Raw genomic sequence first — 14,429 nt, 5'->3', positions numbered from 1 at the left:
TATGAAACATTTTTTAAAATGTTTTTGATTAAAATACTGCCATTCTTGTTTATCTTTTTTTCTGCATTAATTCATAGACATTAGCTTCATTTCGGAAGAGGGAAGACGTCAAAAATTAAATTAGGGGGAAATTAGTTTCAACATTGTAATTTAATTAGGCCACATTCAAAGGATCTCTATCCCTCATGCTATCTCTTTTTTTTAAAAAAAAATGAATTAATATAATATGAATTCACATATGGTTTAAGGATCTCCATCATCCGAACACAAACAATATGCCAAAAAAAGGGGTGGGGGGTGGGGGAAGGGTTACTATACCTTCCAAAAGATAGTGAAAGACATGAACAGATCCAAGTTAAAGTGAAAATTATATGAGTGGTAGATCCGAGGCAAAAAAACACCCATGACTTGCTCAACATTAGAAATAAGTTCTTGAACTGAGAACATTTTGTACAAACGAACAGCCGAACACCAACTCCGAGGAGATAAAATGAAAAATAAGAATACTAATGACTAAACCCCGAAGCAAGAAGAGAAAAAAAAAAAGAGAGATCAAAACCAACTCCATTAATACAATTTTAAAGACCTTCAAATTATCCTAACCTCCTCCAAAAATAAGAAAGCCACCCCCAATCTCCCCTCCAACAAAAAAAAAATGGTCCACATCTCTACAAGTTATCCCCTCCAAGAAATGTAACTATAGTCCAATTTCTACATCCCTGCAACTTGACCCTCCTTCAGTTAAAAGGTCCTGCAACAAAGAACATTTATAAAATCAGATCAAACAAAGAGTCAAATAGTTAGCTTCATAAAGGGAAAAAAAGTTGTTTTTCGCATTTTGTTACCCTTTATATCCTTTTAGTTGATCTTTTTACCTGTGAAGTCTTGCTAACGTGGGTCTCCTCATAAACAAAGCCGGACCTTTTACTATCCCCTTCGCTTTTGTCAGCCTTTTTGGAACCAATGTGGGTTCTCTTGAGGCCCAGAAATCCCTTCCACCTTGTAGAACCCTTAGGAGGCCTCAGGGTCACATTATCATCGTCATCCTCAACAAGAAGCTCTTCTCTCAAAGTCCTTTGCATTTGATTGCTAAAATTATCTTTAAATGGCAAAAGCTTACCCTTAAAGAAAAGCTCATCAGCACTCATCATGGAGTAGTTTGACACTGAGAATTCAAAGTCTGAGGACACTGGAGCCTCTCTTGTGCTCCTTTCTGGCTTCATAATCTGCTGAGTCTCAACAAAATCATTTGAGAAAGAGATTCTTGGACTCATTGGAGCGCAGTGATGATGCCTTTTGTGCTCGGAATTATACATGTCTAAGCATGCCATGAGCTTTCAAAACAACATAGAAAAGAAGGAAAACCAAAAAGAAACCCTAATAAATTCTATAGGGACCCTCTTACACTGTTACAACTTACCAAGTAGATGTTTGTATTTATATCCAAGGAAGTAAGGGAGCTTAATGTATGATTTATTTGAATCCACGCATGTCATGCGCATGATGTGATGTTTTTTGTCATGACATGTTAATTGGCATTCAATGATGAACAATTTTGAAGACAGAATCCTGACCCAGAAATAAAAAATTTGAAGACAGAATCCTCCAAGTATTAATTGGTTTTTTTACTATTTTCTCTTGGACAAGACTGAGGTGAAGTTACTAGGAAGCTTTCTTTTCCTCCAAAGTTCTACTTCTACCAGAATCGATAAAATAATAAATAGATAAACCACTAACACTCTTTTCTAAAATCAATCCGCTTATGCTTCAATTTTCTGAAATAGACTTGGAAAACTTTCTATGAAGATTCCAAGAAACAATCCTTTGTTTTTCCACACCAGTGAATTCTTTTCCCTTTTCCTTTCTAGAATTTTATTATATACTATATATATGTACATTTATGAACATCACACTAATTTTTCCACTACCATTTATCTCACTCTTACACTTCTTTTTAGTTTCAACTACAAAGATACTTCATATGATAATTTTGAACATTTAATTAATCCAGTGGCTAAAAGTAAAGTGGGTATTGGCCTGGGTAGCGTCCAATGCAGCTGTCTCTTTCATTACATTTGGTTGCAAAGACTGAATTATATTTTCACAAGAATAGCATCTGGCACTGATAAGCAATATACATGCATAGATGCACAGTTTACAAACTTAACCATTTTTTTTACTTTTTATTGTTTTTCAAACTTGTGGTTCGGTGGGGTCAAATGCAGAGAGATAGCTGAGGCATCACTAATTAAGAAGACAGTGACTAAATTTATAGTTTTTTTTTTTTTAATAATGGATGGGTTTTTGCGAAGAAATGGGTGTCATGTAGCCAGATTTAGGGATGTGGAAACAGTTTCTATTGCTGGCATAGAAAGCAACAGCAGTGTTTTTTAAGGCATATAGGGTGTTGGGCTTTTAATGTTCCTTTTGAGAAAACAAGAAAAAGTCTTGCAGAGGCCAGAGAGATAAGCAACTGCCAAGTTAGGGGAGTGTATTGCATTTGCTTCTCCTTGACCCTGGCATGCTTTGACTTGTAAATAAAAAACCAGTGAATGAGCTGGCGATGCCGACGGATCAAAAGGACCACGTGATCTGGGGTTTGCTTTTTCTTTAAAATAACTTGAAAACAAATTTTAAGTCTTTATTCAGATTTTGTACATGTTGTAAGAGATCATTTTCACTTCTTTTTGGGTGCCCCTGTGATTAGTTTATCTCCTAAAATCCTGGTTTAAGCTTTTTATGCAATCTTGGGATATGTAATCAGAAGTCGGAAGAGGTCATCTTTTTTGTAATAATTGCGGTTAGCCGGTCGATACCAAGGTTAGACACCCTAATGTTGATTTTTTTTTTTTTCTGAAGATAAGGTAAATTAAAATATTCAAAAGGGGTACTTTTAATATTTTTTATTTTATAAGAGTACTTGAAGCCACTAGCACTTCAATCAGTAAAGCGAGCCACTCAACTCCCTTTCTTCAAATTCCTTCACATTTTATTTCATACCTTCTCTAAGTAGCTCCCAAAAGGTTTATCCCACTGCATATGCTTAGTCTAGATTGCAAAGAGTACAAAAATTTATTATTTAATTTTAACAATTTTTTTAGTTAACCATCCTTTTAATTTTCTTAAAATCTTGGAAATGGATTGTACTCTCATTTCATTTCATTACCAAACAATATTAGATAAATTGTAATTATTTTGAGTTTCAATGAAAGTTTCATGAAAAATATTTGTTTTCTTATTTTATTTCTTTTTTTGAAAAAAAATATTGTTTGGGTTGTTTTTTCTCAGGGTTGATCTATTTCCTGATTGTATTCCATAACAATAAAAAAAGGCTTTAATAATTTTTTTTTTTATTCTCTTCAATGTTTTTTGAAATGATTCATGAATGAGCTTTTGTTGAAATTTCATACAAGGAAAAAGAAACATGAGTGAAGAAGGAAGAACGTGATGAGTGATGACATGGCACTCATTTATTAAAGGTGCCTTATTTTAGGAAATAAGTATAAAAGAACTTTATTTTGGGAATAAAAGATTTATAACAGTGGGGAAAAACTCCCCTGATGTTTTAACTTCTATTTTAACTTTAAAATTTAGGATTCAAATTCGAAGAAAGAAAGTGTTATGTGTTATTTTTTATTATATAGTTCAATGTACAAAAAAGAATTGGTTAAAGGGTTAAAAATATCTTGAATAATAATTTAATAATTATTTAAATTCATAATTTTTTATTGTAATTAATCAAATATTTAATCATCTATTTCGATTTAATTAAATTTTTAAATTGATAGAATCAAGTCATGTGGTAAATTTTAATCAATCAACCTTTGAATTGTAATCAATTAAAATTTTAAAAGGATTTTGAGAGAGAGAAAAAAATAAAGAAAAAAAGAAAGTTTTTTATTTTTATTTTTATATATATTATTTATGTCATGTGGTAAACTTTAATTCATTTTATTTTTGTCACATGAAATTTTATTTTAGTTGACAAAAAAATTAATGGTATTAATTTTTCTTTCAAATAAGAATTTAATTGGATACAAATATATATTGGAGGGGTTAATTGATTTTAATTAAAAAAAAGACTTGGATTTTTAATGATAATTCATAGATTTTTTTAATGCTCTAACAAAGAGAATTTGAGGTAAATTTTAATAATTCGTATATTTATATCATGTTTATTTATGTCAAATATGTATAAAAAAATAAAAATTTTGATATCACAATTTATGTCAACATGTTAAATATGACATTGAGGATTATCTTCCTATGCTTCATTTTTCTTTTTTCAAACTTTTTCTCTGCTCTGAACATGGAAATTCATTTGATAAAGAGACATTACACTATCAAAAAACATTGGCATGAGATGCAATAGTCTATTAGTTTTATCATGAATTTTGGAATAGAAATAAAATAATGCACATATTCTTTTGGCCAGAAGATAAAAAATCCCCACCAACCCTTTGTCTCTTCTTGGAGCTGTTAAATTTTTTAGCTTATACTAGGAATTCTTTATCTATTGATATTAATAAACAATTGTTTGCTTCTTTAACATATCAACAACACCCTAGATGTTGAGTATCTGATTAAATATCAACAATTTGGTTTGGTCTAGAATCTGGCAAACGGCACAGATTCATTTGGATTTAGGAGTACTCTGATGATCAGGTTTTTTAGGGTTTTTTTTTACTGAGCAAAAGACAGATAAAAAGAGACAGTTTCAAAGATCATGTGTGAGCTGGGAGGTCTGAGTAACATGTTGGGGGGGGGGGGTGGAGAAGAGGAAAAGAAAGAAGACTGGTATGCTTTTAAAAGTTGAATTGAATTTTTACCCATAAAAAGGACATGGTTGTCACTCACATCACTCAAAAAAGCTTTTTTTTTTTTTTGTAGATTCAGCCAAATGGGGTTATGACGCGCGGTGTATTCTCATGAATGAGTGCCTGCAAAAGAGGACCAGTCAAAACTGACATTGAGTCCAAAACACACACAGTCGTTTTTGGGTGAAGCTGTCGCTTTTAGGGCTTCATGCCTTCATCTAAGCTTCACCGTCTCTATTCCGGGTGGTGGCGTCCTTTCTTGCCAGTAACAGCTTGAAATTTTATCATAGAATTTTTTTTAGAGTATTACAAAACTTTAAGAAAACCCTATTTTTCTTTCGTCTTTTTGAGTGTAGGGATTTTTTTCTCTGATCTCTCCCATGAGAGACATGGTTTAATGTGTCAAAAATATATTTGCTCGTTTCCCAAAGTTGGATCACAAGGAAAATGCAGTTCTTTAGTTAAGTATTGTTGTTGCACCTTTCATGTAATTTGGGCTAAATGTTTAATCTAAATTAAATATTTGTGTAATTATTGAATTTAAAATTAAATATTTTATTTTATAAAAATAAAAATTACATGTTATTGATATCTAATAACAAAATCTTATTAGATAAAAAAATTTAAGTGAAACGCATGTATTAAAAATTTAATATCAAGTTAATTTGATTTTTTTTTTTTGTTAATTTGACTATCCAATGGTCCGAAGGACCTTTTACTTTAATCTTTTTTTCACTGTTTTATCTATCACTTCATTCTTTTTCTCTCACATCCACTCTCTTTTGTTTTTCAAATCATATTTTTCTAAATACTATCAAATAAGAATTCCGTACATATATGAAAGTGAAATTTGTGTTTTTATTGTATATGATTGAATTAGTATATAAAAGTAATCTCTAACTTTTTTTTTTCGTCGACAACATAGCAACTTTGCTACAAAACAATAAAAAATAGACAATAAAAGTTTAGAGTTTTATAATTTTAAAGTAAGAGAGAGAAGTGATTGATTTAATTGATTAATGTTTATTTTTATTGATAAAGAAGAAGTCTTGAATTTGAATCTTGTTGGTGATCATTTATTTGGATAATTTTGAATATATGATTTATAATCATTTATCTTAAATTATCAAATACAATATATTTTATTTTAATTTGAGAGATTAAACAATCTATTTATCTTTAAATTTTTTTTAAAAAAATAAAAAATAAAAAGAAAAGACACTAAGTATTTGTCTATTATGAAGATAAGAGAATGAAAAAAAAAAATAAGGTCCCGCATTTCTCATGTTGCTAGCTTGGATTTGCTAAATGGTTTCCATTTTGTGTGTTCAAGAAAATTCAATGTCTCTGTTCTTAGACACCTGCTTTATCTTAATACCAAAACAATTATCAATAATTTTCAATTCCTAAATTTCTATCAAACATCAAAACCCAATTTTAGCAAAAATGTCTACCTCACAAAAATATAAATCTTCATACTCAAATCAATAACAAATAAATAAAATAAAAGCATAAATTCAGCAAAAATAAAAAATTAAAAAGAAACAAAGACATATATTGAAAATGATAAGGAAGATGGGTTTCAGGTTAGTAGAGAAAATGGCAAAATAGTGAAGAGTTTTTAGTGAAAGGCTATGAATATTTGAAGAATTAGAAGACTGGAAGGCTATAGATATTTAAATAACTAGAACTCATGAAGCAGATTTGATAAAAAAAAATGGTGGAAGAGTATGGGTATCTGAAGAACAAGAAGAAGTATGGAAGAGAGTGGAAAAAGAGAGAGAGTTAGCTGGTAGAGAGAAAATGAAAAAAAAAAAAATTAATAGTAAATTTTTATTTAAACATTTTTTATTTTTTATGACTCAACTTTGTTTTTTTGTCATTTGTTATTATTAAAAAAGTTAACGTGTATACCTAATCTCTTAAAAAATTTTATATCATTATAAATAGATAGTATTTAATATTTATTTGTATAAAATAAAATATTTAATTTTGAATTAAATAATCATCCAAATATTTACTCCGAAATGAGCATATAGCCAATTTTGGAGTAGAGGAATACATGTGGGTCAGGTCTTGCTATATTTGTTATGTGTTATTCTTCATCCGTGGGAGCTGCCAAATTTGCAATCAAATTTCGTTTTGCTTCCCTTTCACTATGGTTAAAATCCCAAATCCTTCATTCTCCTCCCTAGTTTTAGAGCAATCACAAATCCTTCATTCTCCTTCCTAGTTTTACAGCAACACTGGCTCTGGCTTCCAACTTGTTCTTTAAACATTTATGGAATCTATTTCTAAGTTTATATATATATTTTATAGTAAGTTTATATTTTATATCGTATCATTTACTATAAGGATAATGAAATCTTTTGTACCAACATTGAAAATTTTATACAAAATTCAAGGCCCAACCATTTGAGTCTATATGTAATGTTAAACCAGCTTTACAATTTTTGGGCTTCCTGCAAAGCCTGGTATAGGCTGTATATGTAGTTGCTTTTCAGATGAAGGAACCAAGCCATCAGCTTGAAAAATCAGAATGCAAGGAAATTTTAAAATTCTATCCATCAATTTGCAGAAAAAGACATAAAAATTATTACAGAAGCTGGATTGAAATAAGCAGAAAACCCACAAGGAAGCCTAGAATTAAGCTTCATTATCAAACACACACATATTTGTAGAATTAGTTATACTTGCCTGCATGGCTGCAACACACTGAAGATCACCAATCACTTTGACAAATTTTCATATGCAAGCGTTGTTGAGCATAATTCACCAGCTTTTCAATCTCCTTGGCATTCTCAATTTGGCCATCATGATTGATATCTGCCTCTTTCATTCCTTCACGTGCCTTCCACCATCTAAACCAAACTCTCAGGCTATGTAGAGCATCTTTCAGCTCTTCCTGGCTGATCCGTCCGTCATGATCAGCATCGAAGTGGCGGAGCCAGGCTTTGAATTCATCCACCGTCATTTCCCTGCTGGGATGGACCTCAATACACCGCATGATCGCCATCTCTTTCTTTGATGGAAGAACTCTGAAAATGAAAGGTGATATTGATGTGCTTTTTATGGTATTAGTTGAATTTCTCTTAAAGGTGATGCTTCGAATAGATTGATTTTAGTGGCAAAAAGAATCTACCAGCCATGGGTGGCAAGGCACGTTCTTTCCTATTGCTATTGGCATCTTTTAGCATATCTTTAGATGATATTTTCTTTGTTCAAATTCATGCAACTTTATTCTGCAATCATGGGACCAAAGAAATACAGCATTTCCTTTTTGAGTTTTAACTGCTAGCCTTGAGGTTCTATCTAAATGCATCATGTTTAACTTAAGTTTAGATTTTAGCAGTGGTCACAGCTACAAATTTTATTCGGTGGGTCAAAAGTCTATTAAAATTTAAAGTGAAAAATATGACAAATTTTTAATTTTAAAGTTAAAAATTTGACTTATCAAAAAAGAATAAAATATATCTAAAGGGACCATTGGAAATCGAGAATGAAAACAGCTCCTCAGTACTTAAAAATATTATGGTATGATTTTCATCCACATGGTTAATAGGAAGTCTTACCACTTTTCTCAAAAACAGTAAAAAAAAAAAAAATCTAGGTGGGGTCCTAGATTCAGGGGCCAATGCTAACATGTTCATATAAATTCAGTACTAGCTAGTTTTTGAGGGAAAAAAGTCTAAATTATTGCATGTAAAGAACTCCAAAAAACATTGAAAATCATATTTGAGTTTAAATGACAATTTGATTAGAAATCAGTAAAAACCTAGATTTTTGCAGACATGTGAAACCATTTTTTTTTCCTTCTTGGGGAGGGTTACTTGCATTGGGTCATTCATTTCAAAGCCTTTCATTTTGACCTGGGGAACAGTACTTTCTAGGAAATGGAATTCAAGCTCTTAGCAAACCTATGAGTTCTTTTTCAACTACAATGGTTTCTTACCACAAATTCCAAGTTATAATCAGAAACCTTCAACTAAAATTAACAAGAAAGAAATGTATAATTCATCTCATGGCAATGCAAAACGTGCACCAGCAGGGTATCCGACAACTGCCATGAATATACCTCCTTCCCATGTCTCACCCTTCCATGGAACAGCAAGTGCTACACGGTGGTCTACTGGTCTTTGCCATTGTTGTGATGACCCTGCCAATTGTCTGATTACTTGTTTCTCTCCATGTGTTACCTTTGGACAAATTGCTGAGATAGTTAGCAAGGGTCTATATGTAAGCTTCTAAAACACCAATTTAAGTACATTTTCCCCCATTCTGTGATTCTGAAGTACTGAAAAAATAATCTTGGTCTTAATTTTTGGTATGCAGCTTGTGTAGCAAGTGGTGCGGTTTATGGACTGCTGGCTCCTACAGGCATGTCCTGCTTGTACTCTTGTGTTTACAGGTCAAGATTGAGATGACAATATGACTTGGAAGAGGCTCCTTGTGCAGATTGCTTGGTTCATTTTTGCTGTGAGACTTGTTCACTTTGTCAAGAACACAGAGAGCTCAAGAACCGTGGATTTGATATGGGGATTGGTAAGTTGGCTCGGGTTTTGTCTTTATGCTATCTGATTGGCATTAGCCCACTGTCATCGTTACCTGCCCTGTGTTTAACTGATCAGAATAAGTTACAATATTGATCGAAGAGATCAGAATAAAGTTATAATTTGACTTCAATTCCATGGTCAGCATAGTGATAGAAAACTAGTGGCACAAATTTACAACATTTTTATTTATTTTTCTCGTCTATTTTGAAGTTGTTCCTTTTTATTTACTGATTAATCAAATTTTCAAGGTTGGAAAGCAAACATGGATCGAAAGGGCAGAGGGATTACAGTTGCTCCTGTTGTAGGAAGTATGGCCCGATGATCGATGATACAGAAACTCCTACTCCTGCAACATCTTCAATTAAATGTTCATCTGTATCTGTTCTATTTTATACACCATGATCCGGCTTGTGTAGTATTTAGTTTATGCTTATTTTGATATGTGCTTTTTACGCTGAAAACTGCAAATTAGTCATTCCCCTTGGAAGTGCCAATAGATCAGATTGGAAATTGGTAGTCTAACCAATAACCATGTTAGGCATTATATAGTAACTAGAACTCTAGAAAAAATGGGAAAACAAGAATTTTGATCAACCTGCCAAGAAATTAACCGTAAAATATTGGGGAATTCGCTTCCCATTTTTGTAGGGCATAACAACACCAGATCACTGAGATGGCCTCATGGTGCAAGTCATCATGGTCATAAATTCATTCATGTCAATCAGACCATCTCCATCGGCATCCACCCCTCGAATCATTTTGCGACAAGCGTCCAAGCTACACCTCTCTCCCATCTTCTTAAGCACCTGCATCAATTCTTCGGCACTTATTTTCCCATTGCCATCCAAATCATACAGCCGAAATGCACTTTGGATATCACTGGCATTGATCCCTTCTCCTATGTTACGCATCATCTCAATGAACTCCTTGTAATCGATGAAGCCATCCCCATCGGTGTCAATAGCGCTAAATGCCTTTGCCCCTTCTGTTTCTGCCACTCCTTTGCCTAGTACTTTTAATGCTGACTCGTACTCTTCCTTCGAGATCTTACCATCTTTGTTGGTGTCTAATTTGTCGAACACCCATTTCATCTCTTCCACATTTGGCTGATAAGTCCTTGATGTCACGTTCGATTTTTGTCTTTCCTTGTTGATGTTCAACTGTTTTGGTTTTCTTGACAACTTCCTCAGAAATCCTCCACATTTGAACCCGATAAAACCCAATTTTGACATATTGTACGATGTTGCTGTATAGGAAATGCAATGTAAAACTGATAGTCTGATACAATCTCCTATGTCAGGCACCTCTCTATATATAACCTTCGACAATTTTACATAATTTCTTATCCTTGTTATCTAACAAGGAATCAAATTGCAAGATCAAGTGGAATCTCTCCTTTAATTTCAGGATCTAAAAGAAAAAAAAAAGATGTCACCATTGGGTTTGATATTCTTATTCCAAAGTGATCATTTCCATCCATACAACTCGAGATTCTACGCGGAAGCCATGGCGTAACAAAAAAGGGTTAATACTTACTAGGCCAAGCTAAAGCATAAATAAGGTGTTCTTTCATTACAAGTTGAATCATAGGCACTACCATACAAGATATTCCAATTCGACTCACCTTTCGGCAAGATCAATGTTAATTATACAAAAGTGAAAGATACGTTTAGAATATGTATTCCTAAAGGAGGAATTACGTACAGATTATTGGAACTGTTTCACGTAAGAAAAAATAGTTATGGAACAGAGGATTTGCAAACTATGGCTAGTTTTTATTTACAAAAGAGATCACAGGACAGAGATAAGGAAAGGTTACCAGTGCTAAGGTTAAAACTGAAATCTCTTTTTATTTAAAAAAGAGATTGCAATCTAGAGATAAAAAAATGATTGCAGGCGCTAGAATTTGAATCTCAAACTTATTATTTCTTAACAATGACTACATGAACCGACTGAAGGGTGACTACATAATCGACCGTGGCTTTTCTGACTAATTCTCTAGCACACGGATATACCATTAACAGAAAGGAGGAATATGAAACTGTGAGTGAGAATGAATCGGAACCAGTTTTAAGTTCTTTGCAAACAAAATTTCCAAAAGCCTGAAGGATTTACTACACATAAATGCAATGATGTTGATTGATGCAAGATTGTCAACCGTGAATTTTAGGTGCAGAGTAGGACGCGAAGAAGGAATCTAGCTAGGAAGACTTTATTCTTTGCTTGAAACCCGATAGTTCAAAAGAAAAGACTGAAAAAGGAAGACAAACAGTTCAGGGAAACAATGGACTTTGTAGTGTTCTAGGACATTGTTTGAAGATCAAACACTTACCTCCCATTTCTTGCAAAATTATAATAGCTGTGACTCAAAAAAAAAAAAAAGTTTTCCAGAATTTGTAAGAGAGATTTTTCTTCATCTACATGTGTTATAGATGAAAGCTGTCTAGAGTAAACAAGTTTAGTGATTTAGGATGCAAAAACCATGGAATTTGTTTTTGTTCCTTTAAAACCATTGCAGAAACTAGGGTCTTCTGCATGATACAATTGTGGTTTTCATATTAAAAACACTCAACCAGACAGCAGGCCCAAAATGTAGTAAGCCTATACAAAACGGTCTCTCACAACCCAAATATATACAAAATTTTAATACATTGAACTCCAAAAAGGTGGAAAAAAAAGACATGTACTACAAACCATTTAAGTAATTTATAGCTTGAAAACAAGCTACTTCACCAGCATTACTGATATTAATCCCTGGATTTTGCTCTGTTCTTCCTCCTCCTGTCCCGCATTAACTCCAGTCAGCTGCCTGGCTCTTTTTGCTTGCAGTAACCAATCTGTTCTCGCCACCACTATGATCATGACCATAGCACACACAACTTGGGCTGCTAATAAGCCGAACCAAAGGCCCAACAAGTCTATATCCATGACAAAACCCATTAAAACAGCGATAGGCAATCCTACACCGTAGAAGGATCCCAAATTTATGTTGGCACCCAAAGTTGGCCTAGCACTTCCTCTTAACAACCCACAGCCAGTGGTTTGTGGGCAGTTCCCTAGCTCACAGAACCCTGCCACAGGCATTACCATTGCAGTCAACGACAAAATCGCTTTATCATTAGTGAAAATTTGTCCCCAACCATTTCTCATCGTTGTCATGAACGACATAGCCAGGAAACTAGTGAAAATGGAACATGACAATGCAATCATGGACGAGGTTTTAGCTTTGCTTGGCTGGTTTGCTCCCAACTCAATACCAACCAGTGTCGACACGGCTAGACTCAAAGATGAAGGGAAGATATAGATAAGTGAAGTTGCTTGTATTAGGATCCCCATTGTAGCAACTGCCTCTGGGGCATTGGTAAGAAGCCCTGAAAGGACTATCATAAGCTCATACCACCACCATTCCAAGCAAACAGATATGCAACTAGGTATAGCTAGGGAAAGTATTGGTTTCCATTCATAAAAGCATTCCAGGGACCAACCTTGCCATGTTTTATCACAAATGCCAGAGAAGCATAGGTAAAGCAAAAGGGTTATAAGCAAATTCAAATCTGTTAAGGCAACTGCTACAGCTATACCTTGAATGCCAAGGCTAAGATGATAGACGAGGATGTAGTTGATAGGAGCATGTAAAGCAAGGGCAAAAGCTGCAGTTAACATAAGAGGGAGGGTTATGTTTTGGGTTCTTAGGTAAATTCTAAGAGGGTTTATTAGAGATTGGAAGAGCAGATCTGGGAGAGAGAATGCAAGATAAGTTGAGGCAACTGAGGAGATTACGGGGTCTTGTCCACAAAAGAGAAGGATAGGCTCAATGTTTAGCCACAACACTGAAATGGGCAAACAGGCTATTGTCAGAATGGCTATGGTGCGTTGTAGGGTTTGGCCCATAAGAGGCCACTGCTTGGCTCCACAGGCTTGAGAAGAAATGGCTTCCATTCCCATTGCAAGGCCAGAAATGACAGAATAGCCAGTAATATTAGCAATACCAATCGACAGAGACCCTCCTGCCAATGATTCTTTGCCCAATTTGCCCATCAAAAAAATTGATATTGCTGATTTTCCATAGATAAGAATACCAGTAATGATCATAGGCAGGGCTATGGCATAAAGCTGCTTGATCTCTTCAACAACCTGAGAGATAAACAAATTAAGAGAAAAGATATTATTTGGCATTGGATTTATCTCTCTCTTTCTCTCTCTCTCCCCTCTCTCTTACCTACTAAAAAGTAAAAACAAAAACCAAGTACAAAGAACACCAAAGAAAACAAAAAACAAGGAATGGTGGCGTCACTATGGAACTAACCTTTGAAAGTGACGGTCGCCAAGCTTTACACTGGCACTGAAAGGAATCTTGCTTCTCTGGTGAAACATCCTTAACACATTCTTGAGATAATCTATCGTTAATATCCTCATTGAGCAACAATGGAGTAGTAGAACTGCAATAAGCTGCAACTCCCTGATCACTCATTTTAATCAAAATTAAACCTGAAGGATATTTCTTCAAAAAAACATGCAAAAAACAAAAAGGATAAGGGTCTTGGATTAGAAAAAACTAGAAAAAAAGGCTTAATCAATCCAAGCTTCCTCTCCTTTCTAATAGTAGAATTAAGTGTATATACCACTAGCTAGCTAGACTACTGCTAGAGCTGTGTTTTGAGTGTTTTTCCTTTCCTTTATTTTTCTTCGGGGTGTTCCTTTTTTGTTGAGAAAATGAGAAGAGAGTGGAGGGGAGAGAGAGGGGAGGGGGTTTGGGTTAGTTAGGGTTTGGTGGTGAGATATGGACGAGTGTGGTGTGGGGAGGATAAGGGAGAGGAGGAGGCCATGCGGGTGATTCGTCCTTTTCTTTGAAAGGGCGCGTCGGTACGCACAAAGAAAAAAGGAGCTTTTGTTTTGGAAACAAAATGCTGGCAGTCCCTCCAAATGCCAAACATGGAAAGCTGTCAACACATCATCAAACTCTCTATAAATCTCCAAAACATCCACTGTTTTGTCTCTCCATGCCCATGGTCCCTTTTGCCCCGCCCCTCCCCCCACTTCCCTTCTTTCTCTTCCCTTG

At 34.2% G+C, this 14,429-nt stretch overlaps 4 protein-coding genes and 1 pseudogene across 5 annotated transcripts; 1 reads left to right on the top strand and 4 right to left on the bottom strand.

Moving 5' to 3' along the window:
* Positions 1-391: 391 nt before the first annotated feature.
* Positions 392-3,292, bottom strand: LOC111293255 (membrane-associated kinase regulator-like protein). The gene is made up of 2 exons (XM_089767276.1): positions 876-3,292; positions 392-751 (listed from the first exon to the last, which is right to left on the bottom strand). Exons 1-2 carry the CDS (start codon positions 1,329-1,331, stop codon positions 698-700), a joined length of 510 nt encoding a protein of 169 aa, XP_089623402.1. The 5' UTR covers positions 1,332-3,292; the 3' UTR covers positions 392-697.
* A 4,051-nt stretch (positions 3,293-7,343) lies between these two features.
* LOC149516378 (uncharacterized) lies at positions 7,344-7,981 on the bottom strand. The gene has a single exon (XM_089766568.1). The coding sequence runs from the start codon at positions 7,831-7,833 to the stop codon at positions 7,540-7,542; it is 294 nt and encodes a 97-aa protein (XP_089622694.1). The 5' UTR covers positions 7,834-7,981; the 3' UTR covers positions 7,344-7,539.
* A 106-nt stretch (positions 7,982-8,087) lies between these two features.
* Positions 8,088-9,692, top strand: LOC111292164 (cell number regulator 1-like; annotated as a pseudogene). The gene is made up of 3 exons (XR_016345654.1): positions 8,088-9,078; positions 9,150-9,359; positions 9,619-9,692. The product of XR_016345654.1 is annotated as a cell number regulator 1-like (transcript).
* Positions 9,693-9,889: 197 nt separating this feature from the next.
* On the bottom strand, positions 9,890-10,667 carry LOC111292163 (uncharacterized). The gene has a single exon (XM_022884405.2). The coding sequence runs from the start codon at positions 10,600-10,602 to the stop codon at positions 10,036-10,038; it is 567 nt and encodes a 188-aa protein (XP_022740140.1). The 5' UTR covers positions 10,603-10,667; the 3' UTR covers positions 9,890-10,035.
* Positions 10,668-11,288: 621 nt separating this feature from the next.
* LOC111292161 (protein DETOXIFICATION 49-like) lies at positions 11,289-13,973 on the bottom strand. Its single transcript, XM_022884404.2, has 2 exons — positions 13,677-13,973; positions 11,289-13,504 (listed from the first exon to the last, which is right to left on the bottom strand). The coding sequence occupies exons 1-2, from the start codon at positions 13,839-13,841 to the stop codon at positions 12,095-12,097; spliced, it is 1,575 nt and encodes a 524-aa protein (XP_022740139.1). The 5' UTR covers positions 13,842-13,973; the 3' UTR covers positions 11,289-12,094.
* Positions 13,974-14,429: the final 456 nt, after the last annotated feature.

The sequence above is a fragment of the Durio zibethinus genome, chromosome 10 (genome assembly GCF_047325235.1).
Source record: "Durio zibethinus cultivar Kanyao isolate XHJ-2024 chromosome 10, ASM4732523v1, whole genome shotgun sequence".
In the NCBI taxonomy this organism is placed as follows: Eukaryota; Viridiplantae; Streptophyta; class Magnoliopsida; order Malvales; family Malvaceae; genus Durio; species Durio zibethinus.
Note: the sequence above shows the minus strand (reverse complement) of the source record. Positions and strands in the feature narration are given on the sequence as shown.